This window comes from Culex pipiens, chromosome 2, assembly GCF_016801865.2.
Source record: "Culex pipiens pallens isolate TS chromosome 2, TS_CPP_V2, whole genome shotgun sequence".
NCBI classification, from domain to species: Eukaryota; Metazoa; Arthropoda; class Insecta; order Diptera; family Culicidae; genus Culex; species Culex pipiens.
Window position 1 is genome coordinate 163,882,202 of NC_068938.1, and position 15,696 is coordinate 163,897,897.

At 42.3% G+C, this 15,696-nt stretch overlaps 1 protein-coding gene across 1 annotated transcript; it reads right to left on the bottom strand.

Moving 5' to 3' along the window:
- Positions 1-496: 496 nt before the first annotated feature.
- On the bottom strand, positions 497-10,430 carry LOC120418432 (uncharacterized). The gene is made up of 3 exons (XM_039580814.1): positions 10,309-10,430; positions 3,838-3,878; positions 497-3,390 (listed from the first exon to the last, which is right to left on the bottom strand). The coding sequence occupies exons 1-3, from the start codon at positions 10,428-10,430 to the stop codon at positions 497-499; spliced, it is 3,057 nt and encodes a 1,018-aa protein (XP_039436748.1).
- Between the last annotated feature and the right edge of the window lie 5,266 nt (positions 10,431-15,696).

Consider the following 15,696-nt stretch of genomic DNA (forward strand, 5'->3'; position numbering starts at 1 on the left):
CTAAGACAGCTAAACTCAGATGAAATTGCGCGGAGATATGATTTTTTGAAAAACGTGGTTTTTGCGAAAATCGACGAATATTGCCATCTTTCGGACCACCCTAATGGCCAAACAAAAAAAAAATACGGGTCTAATTATTTCGGCCAAGGAACCCCCGAAGATTTTTGAGCATGATCGGAGAACTTTTTTTTCGAATTATACTGTTTTTGTGGGGATTTGCTGTTTATACAAATAAAATTTAAAAGTGAGTCCACGAATGTTTTTTGCCAAAGTTTGTCTTCAACCACTTCACGTACAACTGGCTCCGTATTCACAAAAATGCCAAACACAAATTGAAACAATTCCCCTTTTCTTGGTAGATCAGGGTCCATCCATAAAACACGCGGACACTTTTGTGGGCGTGAATTAAAGCCAAATTCTATATCCAATAATTGGAAAAACATGGAATGCAAAATTTAAAAAAAGAACTTACTTACTTACTTTATCAGCAACAGGTCTATCGACCCAACGCTGAACTAATCGAAGATTTCCAGGATGCTCGATCTTGGGCCGCTCGTCTCCAGTCGCCTACAATGTTGGCCGCTCTTGCATCTTCGTCGACTGCACACAGCCAACGCGTACGAGGCCTTCCACGAAGCCGACGACCGCGTCCAGGTTCGCTGCTGAATATCGTTTTAGCCGCCCGCTCGTCCGACATTCTGGCTACATGTCCAGCCCACTTCAGCCTGTCGTGCTTGATGACTTTTACGATATCAGCATGTTTGTAGTCTTGGTACAACTCGAAATTCATGCGCCTGCGCCACCGGTCTCCTACTTGCTTGCCGCCGAAGATAGAACGCAGGATTCTCCGCTCAAAGACCCCAAGTGCTCTCTGGTCAGCCTCCTTTAGCGTCCACGACTCGTGACCGTAAAGAGCTACAGGGAGTATCAAGGTCCTGTACAGCGTGATTTTCGTAGGCGTCCTTAGGCTGCGGGACCTTAGCTGGCTACGAAGACCGTAGAAGGCCCTGTTTGCAGCACTAATCCGCCGTTTCACTTCGCAGCTCACATCGTTGTCGCACGTCACGAGTGTACCAAGATATACAAATTCATCCACCACCTCATATCTTTCTCCATCTATTTCCACCTCCGAAACACCATCACCTGCACTGCCACGCGCTCTGCCAGCAACCAGATACTTGGTCTTGGCAGTGTTGATGGTCAGTCCGATCTTCGCAGCTTCCCGCTTGAAAGGGACGAACGCCTCCTCCACTGAACGACGGTCGATACCAATGATGTCGATGTCGTCAGCGTATCCAAGCAGCATGTGCGATTTGGTGATGAGTGTTCCGTTTCTTTGCACGCCTGCCCTTCGAGCAGCACCTTCCAACGCTATGATGAACAGTAAGTTCGAGAGAGCATCGCCCTGCTTCAATCCATCCAACGTAACGAAAGCTTCAGATGTCTCGTTAGCTATTCGCACGCTTGATTTTGCTCCGTCGAGCGTTGCACGAATCAGTCTTATAAGCTTTGCCGGAAAGCCGTGTTCTACCATAATCTTCCAAAGTTCGTTTCTTTTGACTGAATCGTACGCCGCCTTGAAGTCGATGAACAAATGGTGTGTTTGCAGGTTGTACTCCCGGAACTTGTCGAGGATTTGTCGCAGAGTGAACATCTGGTCCGTCGTTGACCGACCCGCTCGAAAACCGCACTGGTATTCGCCGACAAAGGTCTCGGTCATCGGTCTCAGCTTGCTCCACAGGATGCGGGAGAGTACTTTGTACGCTGCGTTGAGGATTGTGATGCCTCGATAGTTGGCACAATCGAGTCTTTGCCCTTTCTTGTAGATTGGGGTGACGAGCCCGTCTAACCAGTCGGTCGGAAGCTGTTCTTCGCACCAAATGCGTAGGATGATTTGGTGCAGAATCTCGGTCATCCGCGTACTCCCGTGCTTGAAAAGTTCGGCCGGAAGTCCGTCCTTTCCCGCGGATTTCCCGTTCTTGAGCTCTTTAACAGCCTTAGTTACTTCCTCCAACGTAGGCGGGTCCACAGCTTTTCCATCTTCCTCAACGTGTATCCTGTCCTCGACGATTCCCTCTCGTGTCTCACCGTTCAACAGCTGCTGGAAGTGCTCCTTCCACCTAGCCGCCACCGCAGTCTTGTCTGTCAACAGGTTGCCTTCCGTGTCGTTGCACATCACAGGGGAAGGCGTGGTTTTCCTTCTTACACCGTTGACAGTTGCGTAAAACCTCCGCTTATCGTTCGCGTTGTACTGTGCTTCCGCTTCGGCGAGTACCGTTTCGTCGTACTCCCGTTCTTTTCGGCGGTGGATTCGTTTCTCTGCTCTTCGTAACTCACTGTATCGCTCACAGTTCCGGCGCGTACCCTTCACCAGCATACGCTTCCTGGCCTCGTTCTTCTCGTCCGTCACTCGCTGGCACTCCGCATCGAACCACCCTTTGGGTTTGCGTCCTCTGGTCGTGCCGATCACTTCGGTAGCCGTTGTGTTGACGATGCTCTGGAGGGCTCCCCATTGCTCGTCCAGGTTACCCGTAGGCGCGTCCTCGTTGATCCGCTCGTCGAGCTTCCGACTGTACTCTGCAGCAACGTCGCTGCTCGCGAGGCGCTGGACGTTCAACCGCGCTATCCTCGCAGTCCGCGGGGTCAACACGTTCGACAGCCTAGCTCGGATCTTGCACGCTACCAGGAAGTGATCAGAGTCGATGTTCGGTCCTCTGTACGATCGGACGTCCATCACGTCCGAGAAGTGTCGACCATCCACCAAAACGTGATCGATTTGTGTGCACGATTCGCCATTCGGGTGGCGCCAGGTGTGCTTCCGAATGTTCATGCGCGCAAAGAAGGTGCTACAGATAGCCATTCCTCTGGCTGCGGCGAAATTGACCAAACGGAGGCCGTTGTCATTCGTGCGAGGATGAAGGCTCTCCTTGCCGATGACAGGATGGAAGAAGGCTTCCCTTCCGACCTGCGCGTTTGCGTCTCCGATGACTATCTTCACGTCGTGTCTTGGGCACTCTCCATAGGTCTTGTCGAGACGCTCGTAGAAGGCGTCTTTATCGTCATCGGGCTTGTCGTTCGTCGGCGCGTAGATGTTGATCAGGCTGTAGTTGAAGAATTTGCCCTTTATTCTCAACACGCAGATCCGGTCATTCACCACCTTCCACTTGATGACTCGGTTCTTCTGATCCCCAATCACTACGAAACCGACTCCGTGCATCGCCTTTTCGCCGCCACTGTAGTAGATGTGGTACTTGAAAGAGGTGTTGGCGATGGGATCCACCGCCGTGAATTCTCGCTCTCCATGACCGGGCCATCGAACTTCCTGGATGGCGGCCACATGCACGTTCAGCTTGTGCAGCTCCCGAGCAAGAAGGCCAGCACGTGCAGGATCTTGGAGAGTTCGAACGTTCCAAGTACCGAGTTTCCAATCGTTGTCCTTTTTACATCGCCTGGTCTGATGCCGATTAATCCGTCCTGAATTTCTTCTTTCGTTTTTCTGAGTTGGTGTTTCGCTTCGGTATGCCGCCTAACCAGGGCTGCGAATACCTAGTCTCGGGGTGGGGCTGCCACCTTGCAGCTTCCGGGACCCAGCTGCGGTTTTCTCTCGACACCGTAACGGGGGCTTTTGTCTCGAAGCTTAACGGTACAGCTACACCCTCCGAAGAGGGTGGAGCCCCCCTTACCCTGTCAGCATACTACCATAGTTCCCACCGGGGTTGGTTACCCGATCTCTCCAATGGTTACTAGTATCCCGGCCAGCGCCGCGGGGAGGCCAGGGTATCGGAGTTACTGAACAAGAGGCTAAAGGACCACTTGGTGGGTCTATTTTATACCTACGGTACTCGAAGTACCTATGGTACGCGTTGTCCAGTCGTTCGCTGACCGTTGTACCAAAATAAGCTGCGTCAATCGTAAATGGTTTATTGTTATGCGAAAATTTAGGGTAGGGTAAAAATACAAGTAGTGGTCAAATTTGGATGAAAATTTGCCAGATCAAAAATTTGAAAGCTGACTGAAATTTTAATGAATTCACATTATTTTTCTTTCTTTTTTCAAAATATTACAGAAAAACTAAACAAATATTACATTACGTGCAATTATTGCTACCGTTTGCAATCACCTCCATCACATTCACCCAAACGAATCAAATCACAAAAAAAACTAGTCACCTTTGTTAATTTTTACACAAATTACGCTTATTAGCCCAAGCTCATGCACGAACGAAATCAACGCCCACACTCGACAAATGCTTTAAAAACATTGAACCAAGAAAACCAGCACCACCATGAAAATAAAAATAAGAGAAAAGAAAAACAGCAGTTCCTTATCGATACGTGCGTGTCCATCAACCTTTCACCTGTCGCATCAATAATGCAAACACAATCACCACAATCATTAGAGCACGCTGCTATGCTGCTTAGGTTCTGTGCTGGTTTGTGTTTATTCCATTTCAGATTGTTCTGAAATGCTTCGACGTAAAGTTTCACACATTTCGGTGGGCATTTTCAAGTTGCCTTGTCGTTTCAGCGAGTTTTTTCTTTTTAGTTTTCCGAAGTTTATATTACGTTAAAAATTGAATTCATAGTATATTTTCAAATTTAAACTGAACAACTGCTAGTAGCAAAACAATTTCGCTCCCAAAACTTCATGTGCTTTATTATTTTGCGTGTTCACTGTTGTGCTTTAGCTTCTCACAGCGTTACAAGTATATTGCGGATTGCCTTCATGTTTCACTAGCAGCGCCAACGCTCACAGCTATAATTAAGAAATTTTTGTAGAAGAACCACACATATTTTAACTATCCAAACCTTCAAACCTCTTTTACTCTATTCCAACTTACCATTTCAAATACGATTACCTCCCTATACTAACCTTTTTTATATAATCCATACTATTAAACCACCACAAAATCACCAACACACCAACTAAAAAACAAACCACAATATCCCAAAAATACCGATTAATTTAACACCCATAAACACCTCCAAATTTTAAAAACCCACACCAAAACCAACCAAAAACACCCAAAACACCCCAAACTTACCCAAATCAATTTAGAAAAAATAACTCCATACAACAAATACCCCTCCAAAACATATAAAAAACTCACCCTACCACATTTAATAACCATAATAATAATCTTACCCCCTCCCCCTCTCCATCCATACTATATACTCCATTACTTTCAATACAAATTAAACTTATATCAAAAAACCTTACAAATTATTCCCCCCATACCCCCAACCCATAAATCACCCCCCTAAACATATCCTCATATTCAATCCTAAAACCAACTTCTCTTTGTTCTTTTTTTAAATAACCCACCAAACCCCAATCCCAACAACCTCCACAAACACCCCCAATTTCATCCCCATACAAAACCCATCAAAACCTCCTATCTATATATCCCCCACACCATAGAATTCCCCAAAATGCATAATATCCCTCCAAAAAAATACATTTCATACCACAATATTTTAAATTAATAACAACAAATAAAACCACAAAAACCCCTTTACCTCATATCAAACATCAATACAAACCTATTCAACTTCCAACCCCATTAAATCATAATCGATACACCACCAACAAAAACCAACCAACAAATTAATGAATACCCTCCCCACCACCCAATCCACATCAATAATACTTTAGTACATATCTGTGTGTTCTCCCACCTAATAATACCCAAAAATCCCCCTTCAACCAAATTAACAAAAATATAATAATATTACCCCACCCCCCTCCTACCACAAAACTACTCACTTACAACAAATTACCCCTCACAAAAACATACTCCTCCAAATAAAAACATCACCCACACAATCCCTCTAATAAACCACAAAGCCAACCTCAAAAACCACACCAAACGTAAAATACTACTACACAACATAAAACTTCACAAATAAACAAATATATTCATCAACCTACCCACCCCTAAAAAAAAACAATAAAACATAAAACAAAATCCACCCAAAAACTACTACCCCCCCACAATAAAATCAACAATCAAACCCCATACTAAAATCCCTCTCTAATCCACTAAACATCTCCCCACACTCCTCCCTCCTTCCTAACTACCAAAATACATAAAATTACAAAAAGCAAATCCAATCCCCAAATTTTTCCCCTAACAAATTCCCACACCTACAAATCTACCAAAAATCATATACCAACACAACATTTACTTTAAAATCAACAACATTTAAACAAATTATATCAAAATTTCCCCAATTTATTCTACTCACGTATACTGACTATAATGTAAACAATCTACCCACCATTTACCTTACAAACACAATTATCAATAAAAACCATAAAAAATACACCCACAACCCAAACCCAACCCATATCATATAAAATTAAAAACTCTCAAAAAATTCATAATAAAATTCCCCCTATAAAATAATAATTATTCCAACCCACCCACCTAGCAATAAGTTCAACACACACCCCAACACCCACTCAGAAACATCCACACCACATTAATCCAACAATTATATACAATCACAACTATCCATATTCACACTCAAATTCAAACATCAAAATTTGAACACTTTTACCTATAACCCTTAAATCCCGCAATAAATAAAAAATCTAAAATAAATCCTATAAACCCAACCAATATACCCCTATTATACCCAAACACACAAACCAAAATAATCTCCGTACCTCCCCAATTTCCCATACACCAAATACAAACTTACAATAATAATTTCACCACCTTTATCCTTTCACTCTCGTCAAACCTCCCCCTCCCCCTACACTATTATAAAATCAACTCCCCCCCTCCCCCACCTAATAAAATACCCTCACACATCAACACATTTACTAAACACACATTTCATCATGATACCCCCATATATACAATACTTAACAATACTCCAACCCCTCAAAATCCCCAAAAAAACCAACCCTACACCAAAAACACTTTTCAAACATTCCTAAACTCCCCAAACCAAATAATACATTCAAACCACCCAATCCCAATCAAAATATTACCCATCACCTCCCAAAAAACCTTACTACACACATCAACTCTTCTCCAAATCAATGCCCTAACTACCCCACATTATTATTTAAATAAATGTTCTCAACATGCCACACAACCCCAATATTATAAAATAAACCCTTATCACACTCCACTCTTACCCCATACCATATACCAATACATCTCAATTCCCAAACCCCCCCCCAAAAACTATCACCTTACCAATAACCCCATCACCCCATCCACCAAATCACCCCATCCCAAACCTTATTACACAAATCCCTTCTCAAAACCCCCTATACCTTCTAATACTCATTCCCCAATCCTATAATCCTAACCCCCCCACATACCATTAAAATCATCCCATCTCACACTTCTTCCTCTCAATAAATTCCCTAAACTCACATTACCACCTAATCTTCAAAAATTACCCCCATCCCCCCAATCCCCTCCCCCCCAACTACAAAGTTTCCTTATCTAACCTATCCCCCCCTAATCAACCCTTCATCCTCAAATAAATTATACACAAAAAACACCCCTAACCCCAACCACAAATCCCACCCCCATATATCACCTCCCACCCCCTAACCTCATAAATCTAGCAAACCACCCAAAAATAATTTCCCTCCTCCCAACAATAATTTATACACTTATTTGATCACCCCTCATACTCTCAAACTAAACATTTCAATTTCCTGCCACAACACATATAATAACAACAAACCCCCACCACCAACCCTCCCAAACCCTTAAAATTACTCTCCAATGCTCAACTAAAATAAATACTTTTACTCCTACACAAACACCCCACAAAACTCAATAATTATCCAACCCTCATAACAACATAATCAAAATCACATCCAACCAACAATAAACATCACACCCACTCATCCAACTCTCCCCATAAAACTAAAACAACTACTCAACAACACCATCCTACTCATCTTATCATCCTTCCACTCAATAAAATAAATCCTACACAAACACCACTTATCACCTACCCCAATCCATAACAAATTCTCATACAAAAATTAAGTTATAAATCCCCCACCAAAACATCATACCAAAACCACCAAAACGACCCTCCTCCACCTCCACCACCCTATACTATTATACCCAACACCATTTCCCTATTACACACCAAAAACCAAATATATCCAACACTACAATACCCAACCATCATACACAAACCCTTCAATAACCCTACCTTTTTATCCCCAAACAATCCCCTATATAAAAAAAAATTCCCCCCCCCCACCTACCCACCTCTACTTCATATCATCACCATCACCAATTCCAATAATCAATCAAACCCAAACAAAAATACTCACATTTAAATCCTCAAAAAAAACCAATTAATAAAAAAAAAAACCACTCCATCCCCCCTTACCCCACCTTCCCACTATCAATATAAAATTCAAATCTCCCCCTAATTAAACAACAACACTAAAAAATATCCACATCATCACACCATTCTATTGAAACACTACTCACACCCTAACCTTCCCACACCTCATCCCACCCTCTACTTTTCACAAAAAATATAACCATTGACCCAACTTTATCCCACACCCAACACTATCCACCGTTATCCCCCATCTCCATCTAATCAAACTTCACCCCACCTTTAACTTATACAAAATCTCCCCCCCCACACGTATTCTACCCAAAAAACTAATCCTAAACACTATTTTTCTTTTCCCTATTTCCCTATACCCCATACAATCCAACACTAAACCCAACCCTACCTATTCATAAAAATCATACGTAAAAAAACATCAACCCAAAAAACCTTTAATGCCTCTCATAGCCCTACCACAAATAAACCATCAACAATAATAACACTGTTAAAACTATAATAACACAAACTGCTTTTCTTCTAAAATCCAACTCTATGTTGGTCCCTTCCTCCCCCCCCTAATTTTCCCTCTTCCCTAATCAATCCCCCCATAACCAAAATCACCCCTATCCATCAACCCCAAATCCCCACTCAACTCCATACAAACCCCTAAAAAACCAAACTTAAACCACCACCACAAAACCACCCCCAAATCACTTAAAACTCCCCCCCCAACAATCAACTCATCACCCACTACCCAAAAACCACTACACCAAACAAAATCCTTCCAAAAAAAAACCCCCAATAAACACTAAAAACCTCCAAAAAATACAAAAAACCCCCACCCACATAATAATCTCCCAACTACAAAAAACCCCACCAACCCCCACCCAATTACCCAATCATCCCCTCAAAACCCCTCAAACCCCCCCACACCCCTAACCCACACAAAAACCACTTATCCCACAATTAATTTCCACATCAACTTCCCCCACTCAAAATCACCCATCTCAAACCCCCTCCCCCTACCTAACAAAATACCAACCCCCACAACACCTCCCCCCCATTAAAACCCCCCAACACCCACCACACTCCCTATTCAAACAACATAAAATTCTAACATAATCTACTACTCCACCTACAATCCATAACTCCCCCAACCCAACACCATTCCACACCACCCCAATACCCCCAACCTACTAACTCTCTCAATACATACCCCCACATTAACTACCAATCCCCCAACACCACTCCACACATTCCCCCTACCCCCCCCACCAAATCTAACAACTCTTCTCACCATAAACCCCATCCCCACCTCCATCAACCCCCCCCAACACAAACATCCCCCCCTTTAACTCTCACCTCAATCCATCAACCCATCTCACAAAAACTATCCCCCTACCACAATCCACACCAAAACACCCCCAACAATCCCACACACCCAAAACAACACCAATACACACTTCCCAATCCATACTCCCAATCCCCCCATCTAAACATTCCTAAAATTTACCACTTAATATAACCACCAAAAACACACAACACATCACCCATATCCCCCCCACCCAACCCTAACCCCACTAATCTATATCCCCCTCACAATCCCAACAACTAAACCCTTAATAACACATCCCCCCCCCCCTCTCAAAAAAAACAATAAACCAAAACACTAAATTCACCCCAATACCCTCCATCCCCCCCAAACTCAAAACCCATCTCTCCACCCCCCCTCCTCAACCCCATTACACCTAATCCCCCCAACACCCCCATACAAAACCAATAACAAAAAACACAACCACCCCAAAAAACACCCAATCCACACCCCCCCCCCCCCACTCCCCTCCTCATTAAATCAAATCCTTCTTATCTTTATTTCCCTATCCCTTCCCCCTCCCCTACCTCCTCTTACGACACCAATCTGCCCAAACCGGATGGAAACTGAGAGTGCCAACCCGTTTACTTGTACGAAAATTACTTTTCCGCGGTGTGCTGAGGAGTCGCGACCGGAAGCGGAAGCGCAAGTGGTGGTCGTCGTGGGGGAGGAGCAAGCAGCAGCAGCACCAGCAGAATCAGATTCAACCGGAACGGAGCGGCCATTCGGGGCTGTTTTTGCTGTGACACACACACGCACGCGGTGGAATTTCTAAGCTTACGAGTGGCTGTCAGTGTATGTGGGTGTATGTAATAGTTTAACGAAAAAGTTGTGGGAGAATCACTATTGTTTTTAGTGAGGAGTTGAAAGGGGTGGGAGAAAACAACACAAAAATCTGTCTATACTGTGTAAAAGCGGCCAGGGTATATTTATAGTAGAGGAAAACTAAAATTGAGATTATTTATTTTTTGTCAAATCGTATGTGAAAAGTATTTATAGCAATTAGGTGGATAGAATTTTTTGCTAAGTTGGTGCACGATCATCGATATATGTCTTGGAGGTGTTTCAAAGTGTAAGAGTGTAAAACAATACAAAATCGTTATCGAATATCAAAAGTAAAACAAGTATTATTTTTTTCTATAACAAATGAGAGTAATGCAAAATAAAACAAAAAAACTAATCAATTTTACAAGAAGGCAACAAAGAGCAAAACACTTTGTTCCGTTTTTATTTCCACCCGTTTTTATCTTCGACTCTGGAGGCTTTTTTACTACTTTTAGTGAGGTTTAGTTTTCTACGAAAACAAGTTAACATTTGAGAGAAACAACAGAAAGAGGAAAAGATTAAACTTTAGAGACAAATTTATTACACTTCAGCTACTACTAAACTACTACAAACCTGTACTTGAGAGACACCCCAACCGATGAATTGTTGAATTTGTTCTCGCCTTGCAGAATAGAATGAAAGAAACATTGGAAAATATTATCTAAATATACAAATCACAACAACTAAAAAAATCAACACACTCACGAGAGTTGTTAAAAATAAAACAAAACACAAAACAAAATAAAACTAGCAAAAAATGGAGCAAAACAAATTACCGTGCATCATCTGTGAGATAAAACAAAAGTAACAAATAACAAACAAAAACAAACAAAAATATCTATAGGTTACGCAAGCAAATCAGCAAACCCAACACAAACTTTCACCTTTGAAAAACTAACGAAAACAATTCAGTAGATATCAACCGAGAGGGAAATAAACACTCAGAGTTTAAAACTAAAGTAGTCGAGTCAGTTCGGGCAGGGAGTTGACCGAATCGAACTGGAAGGAAAACACTTAAAACATCAAAATACGTTCAATGTCTTGGTTACTGTTTGTTATTGGTGAAAAACAATGCAACATAAATAAATATATTTGAAAAATCTACGGTTTTTGGTTTCTTTTCATGTTTCATTTTTTGCAGACTTTTCATCAAACAAATACAGATACCGCCTTTGAAGAAATGACCTTTAGGGGAAATTCTCGTATGTTTGACAGGTCAAGCACTCGCTCCTAACTCCATCCAAGTTGCTGATTTTCACTATTTAAACAACTAATTTTGCATAACTTTTAATAGAAACTTGCTGCTTGCTCACTTCTTATTGTGCTATTTATCACTCGATTTCAGTTGAAAACGCTTTTAATTAGCTTTAATTGAATGTCAAAGTTCTGACCTGCCAACATTAGGGGCACACTGGAATTAGATGCTGTTCCCCTATTCAGTGAGGAAGGCAAAAAGAATGCAATGTTCGTTTCTTCCATTGCATTGATGTCACCCAAATTATCAGTATCAGGGAATCTCTACATTTACGCTAAAGAGCAATTCCAGCTCAAATCAGGAATTTTTCTGGTACTTTTGTACCCGACTTTCTCCGATTTCAATGAAAGTTTTTAGACATGTTATCCTAGGCCTATATAAGCCATTTTTGTGTATATGGAGCCAATAGTACTCGAAAATAACATTTGAGAAGGGCGTAAGGTATTTAAATATTTTTGTATTTTGCAATTTAAAAATTACTGTGTCTCGAAGCCATTGCGTCGTATCAAAAAGTGCTCCAAGACAAACTTGTAGGAAATTGGATGGGCTTTCTGAAAAAAATACACTGAAACAAAAATACACGCCACTTCTATGAGATTTTTTGATTTTTAAGTCTAAAACTTAAATTTGAAGGTGTTGTCACGATTTTTTTTCGTTCAAAATTTTTGAGGAAATAGCCTAAGATGTTACCAAAAGACTGACGAAAAATGCAGGATGGTATGTCAATTCAATTCAATTCGGTTTTATTGGTGAATAATCAAGATACAATGAGTTATTTTGAAGTGCATAACAGAGTTTTGGAGTTCCTTACAGCTGTGTGTTGCATCATAATCCATTTAGGAACAATTATTTCTTTAACTAAGGCACTAGCAAGAGTAAGAAAAAACTATAAAAAAAAAACTTACAGTAATTGCAAAGGAAAGGGGATAGAGGAAGAGAAAGCTTAATACTAGATCACAGAAAATTTATCCTTTGTAGATGTGTTTGATCATCAGTTCCCCAAGGGCCAGGAATTGTTCTGCCTTGTTCCGGCAGCTCCGAAACCGCGTCATCATCTCCCCCGCGAGAGCAAAGAACTCCGGCAGGGTGAAGAGATCTTCCCCGGTGACTTCTTGCTGGGCCGTACTGCCGCTACCGGCAGCGACCACGCTGGCGAATGAACGCCCCCAACCAGGAGGGAACGCTGAGTTTTCCGCTGGAACCGTACGCTGTCCAGCTGCAGGAACGGCTGCGCTCGTACTTCGCTGAGGAGGGTGGGACGCTTTCTTTTTTCTCTTTTCCTGCTCCTCGAGGTAGGCCTTGCGCGCGACGCATCCGCGGTAATTGCCGGTATGGTTGCCGTCACAGTTCGCGCACTTTACGCGCGGCTTGGTTTGTTCTGCCTTGTCCCCCAAGTCCGCCTTTCGTGGCAGTGCGCACGCCTCCGAGAGGTGTGACTCACCGCACTTCACGCAGCGGGGCCGGAGGTTGCAGTTCCGCGAGCCGTGGCCGAATTTCTGGCAACGGTGGCATTGCGCTACGTCCGTCGGGTTCTTGGTGTAAAACCGCCAGTTTACCCAAAAACCGTCCAACGTTTTAGTCCGCCGCAGGTCTTGGATCTTGACGGTGCCGCGGTCGAAGTACAACAGGTACAGTGTGTGTGTACCTGTTACTGTTGTCTTGCGCGAGAGCACTTTAATCTCCCGCGGTTTTATTCCGGCGTCCGAAAGGTGACCCTTCAGGTCGGAGATCGGACGGTCTTGATAACCCTGCAAGACAACCTTAACAGGGGGCTTCTCGGGGTTGAATGTGTAGAAGTTGAAGTTGCTACGCTTCAATTCTTCAAACACCAGGTCGAAATTCTTTTTGGTCAGTGTGATCACTTGCACTGCCGACTTACCGATTTTCAGACAATATCCGAGGCCTTCCAGCAACTCGTCAACATCGTCCGCTAACGTGTCCAAAACAAAAATTGGAGGTGGTCTACGTTCCGCTGGAGAGTTGTTCTTTTTTGACGTCGGCACTTTTTTCCGTGCACGACCATCATCGTCGTCGTCGTCGTCGGTAGTGCTGCTACCGTCAGAGTTGTTATTTTCTTCGTCGTCGCTCAGCATCTGGAACTCGTTCCTGATGGGGATGTTGGCGGATGTTGATGTGCCACTGGTCGTGGCACCGGAAGTACCGGAACGGGTTCGCACTGGTGATCTTGGGACATATCCAGGATGTAGTAACTTTTTGTCGATGCCTTCAGCGCTGACGCTCCCCTGCGCGATGGCGGCCGACACGGCGTTGGTTTGTTTACCTTTTTGCACACGGCCGGTAGACGAACTTCGCGGGTTTTTCGAGGCCGCACTCGAACTGCCACGGCCACGGCCGGCCTTTGGCATGCTGGAGAAGCAAACTAGCGGGTAACCACAATCAATTACGGCGAAAAAAATCGAAAAAACGATGGAGCACTGAGCACTAGCTGCATGCTCTCGTGCGTACACGGAGGGAGCTGAGGATGGTATGTCTCTCCTAAAAAAATACAAAAATTATTTACTAAAACTGTTTTTTTGAAAAGTGGTCTAAACGTCAAAATTTTAAAAAACCCATAGTGGGAATCGGTTCCCCAGACAATTTTACATAAATGTCTCCATATTGACCATTGTCCTATGTCCAATCCTTGGGAAGATACAGCGGTTTTAAAAATAAAAATGATGAAAAAATGGGTTTTTGGTGGTTTTTGGCAATTTCTATATGACAGACTTGGTTTTTCAGTCTCGTAAATATTTTTACCGGAAAGCTCGTCCAATTTCCCATAAGTTTGCCTTTGACAGCTTTTTGATTTGACTCGTTTTGATATTTACGTAAGCTAATTTATTATCCAGGTTTCTACCACACTGAAAAAAATATTCTCTTTTCAGTTATTAACAATGTAATTAAGCTTATAACTGTAAGCCCTTACATCCAATTGAAATGCTGTCCAAGGCAAACTTATGGGAAATTGGACGAGCTTTCCGGTAAAAATATTTACGAGACTGAAAAACCAAGTCTGTCATATAGAAATTGCCAAAAACCACCAAAAACCCATTTTTTCATCATTTTTATTTTTAAAACCGCTGTATCTTCCCAAGGATTGGACATAGGACAATGGTCAATATGGAGACATTTATGTAAAATTGTCTGGGGAACCGATTCCCACTATGGGTTTTTTAAAATTTTGACGTTTAGACCACTTTTCAAAAAAACAGTTTTAGTAAATGATTTTTGTATTTTTTTAGGAGAGACATACCATCCTGCATTTTTCGTCAGTCTTTTGGTAACATCTTAGGCTATTTCCTCAAAAATTTTGAACGAAAAAAAATCGTGACAACACCTTTAAATTTAAGTTTTAGACTTAAAAATCAAAAAATCTCATAGAAGTGGCGTGTATTTTTGTTTCAGTGTATTTTTTTCAGAAAGCCCATCCAATTTCCTACAAGTTTGTCTTGGAGCACTTTTTGATACGACGCAATGGCTTCGAGACACAGTAATTTTTAAATTGCAAAATACAAAAATATTTAAATACCTTACGCCCTTCTCAAATGTTATTTTCGAGTACTATTGGCTCCATATACACAAAAATGGCTTATATAGGCCTAGGATAACATGTCTAAAAACTTTCATTGAAATCGGAGAGGGTCGGGTACAAAAGTACCAGAAAAATTCCTGATTTGAGCTGGAATTGCTCTGAAATCCTTTTTGTTTGAATATTTTATTTGGATTATTTTATTGGATTTTATTTGGACAATTTGTTCGCGTATCTTCTACGCCAGAACAAAATAACTTGCATGATTATTCTTAAATTTTGCGGGCTGATCACAAAATACGTACAAAATGGTTATGTAAATACAACGATTCCACGTCAAACCAGCAGGGTTCAGATCAAAAGTACTCCAATTTGGCTCAAA

Bases quoted from the DNA above. Each gene is read 5' to 3' on its own strand.
- LOC120418432 (XM_039580814.1), bottom strand. From the start codon at position 10,430: ATGGCCGCTCCGTTCCGGTTGAATCTGATTCTGCTGGTGCTGCTGCTG. The intron at 3,879-10,308 runs GTAATTTTCGTA...TACAACGGTCAG, and splicing joins CCTCAGCACACCGCGGAAAA to CGAACGACTGGACAACGCGT. The intron at 3,391-3,837 runs GTAGGTATAAAA...GAACTCTCCAAG, and splicing joins CCATAGGTACTTCGAGTACC to ATCCTGCACGTGCTGGCCTT.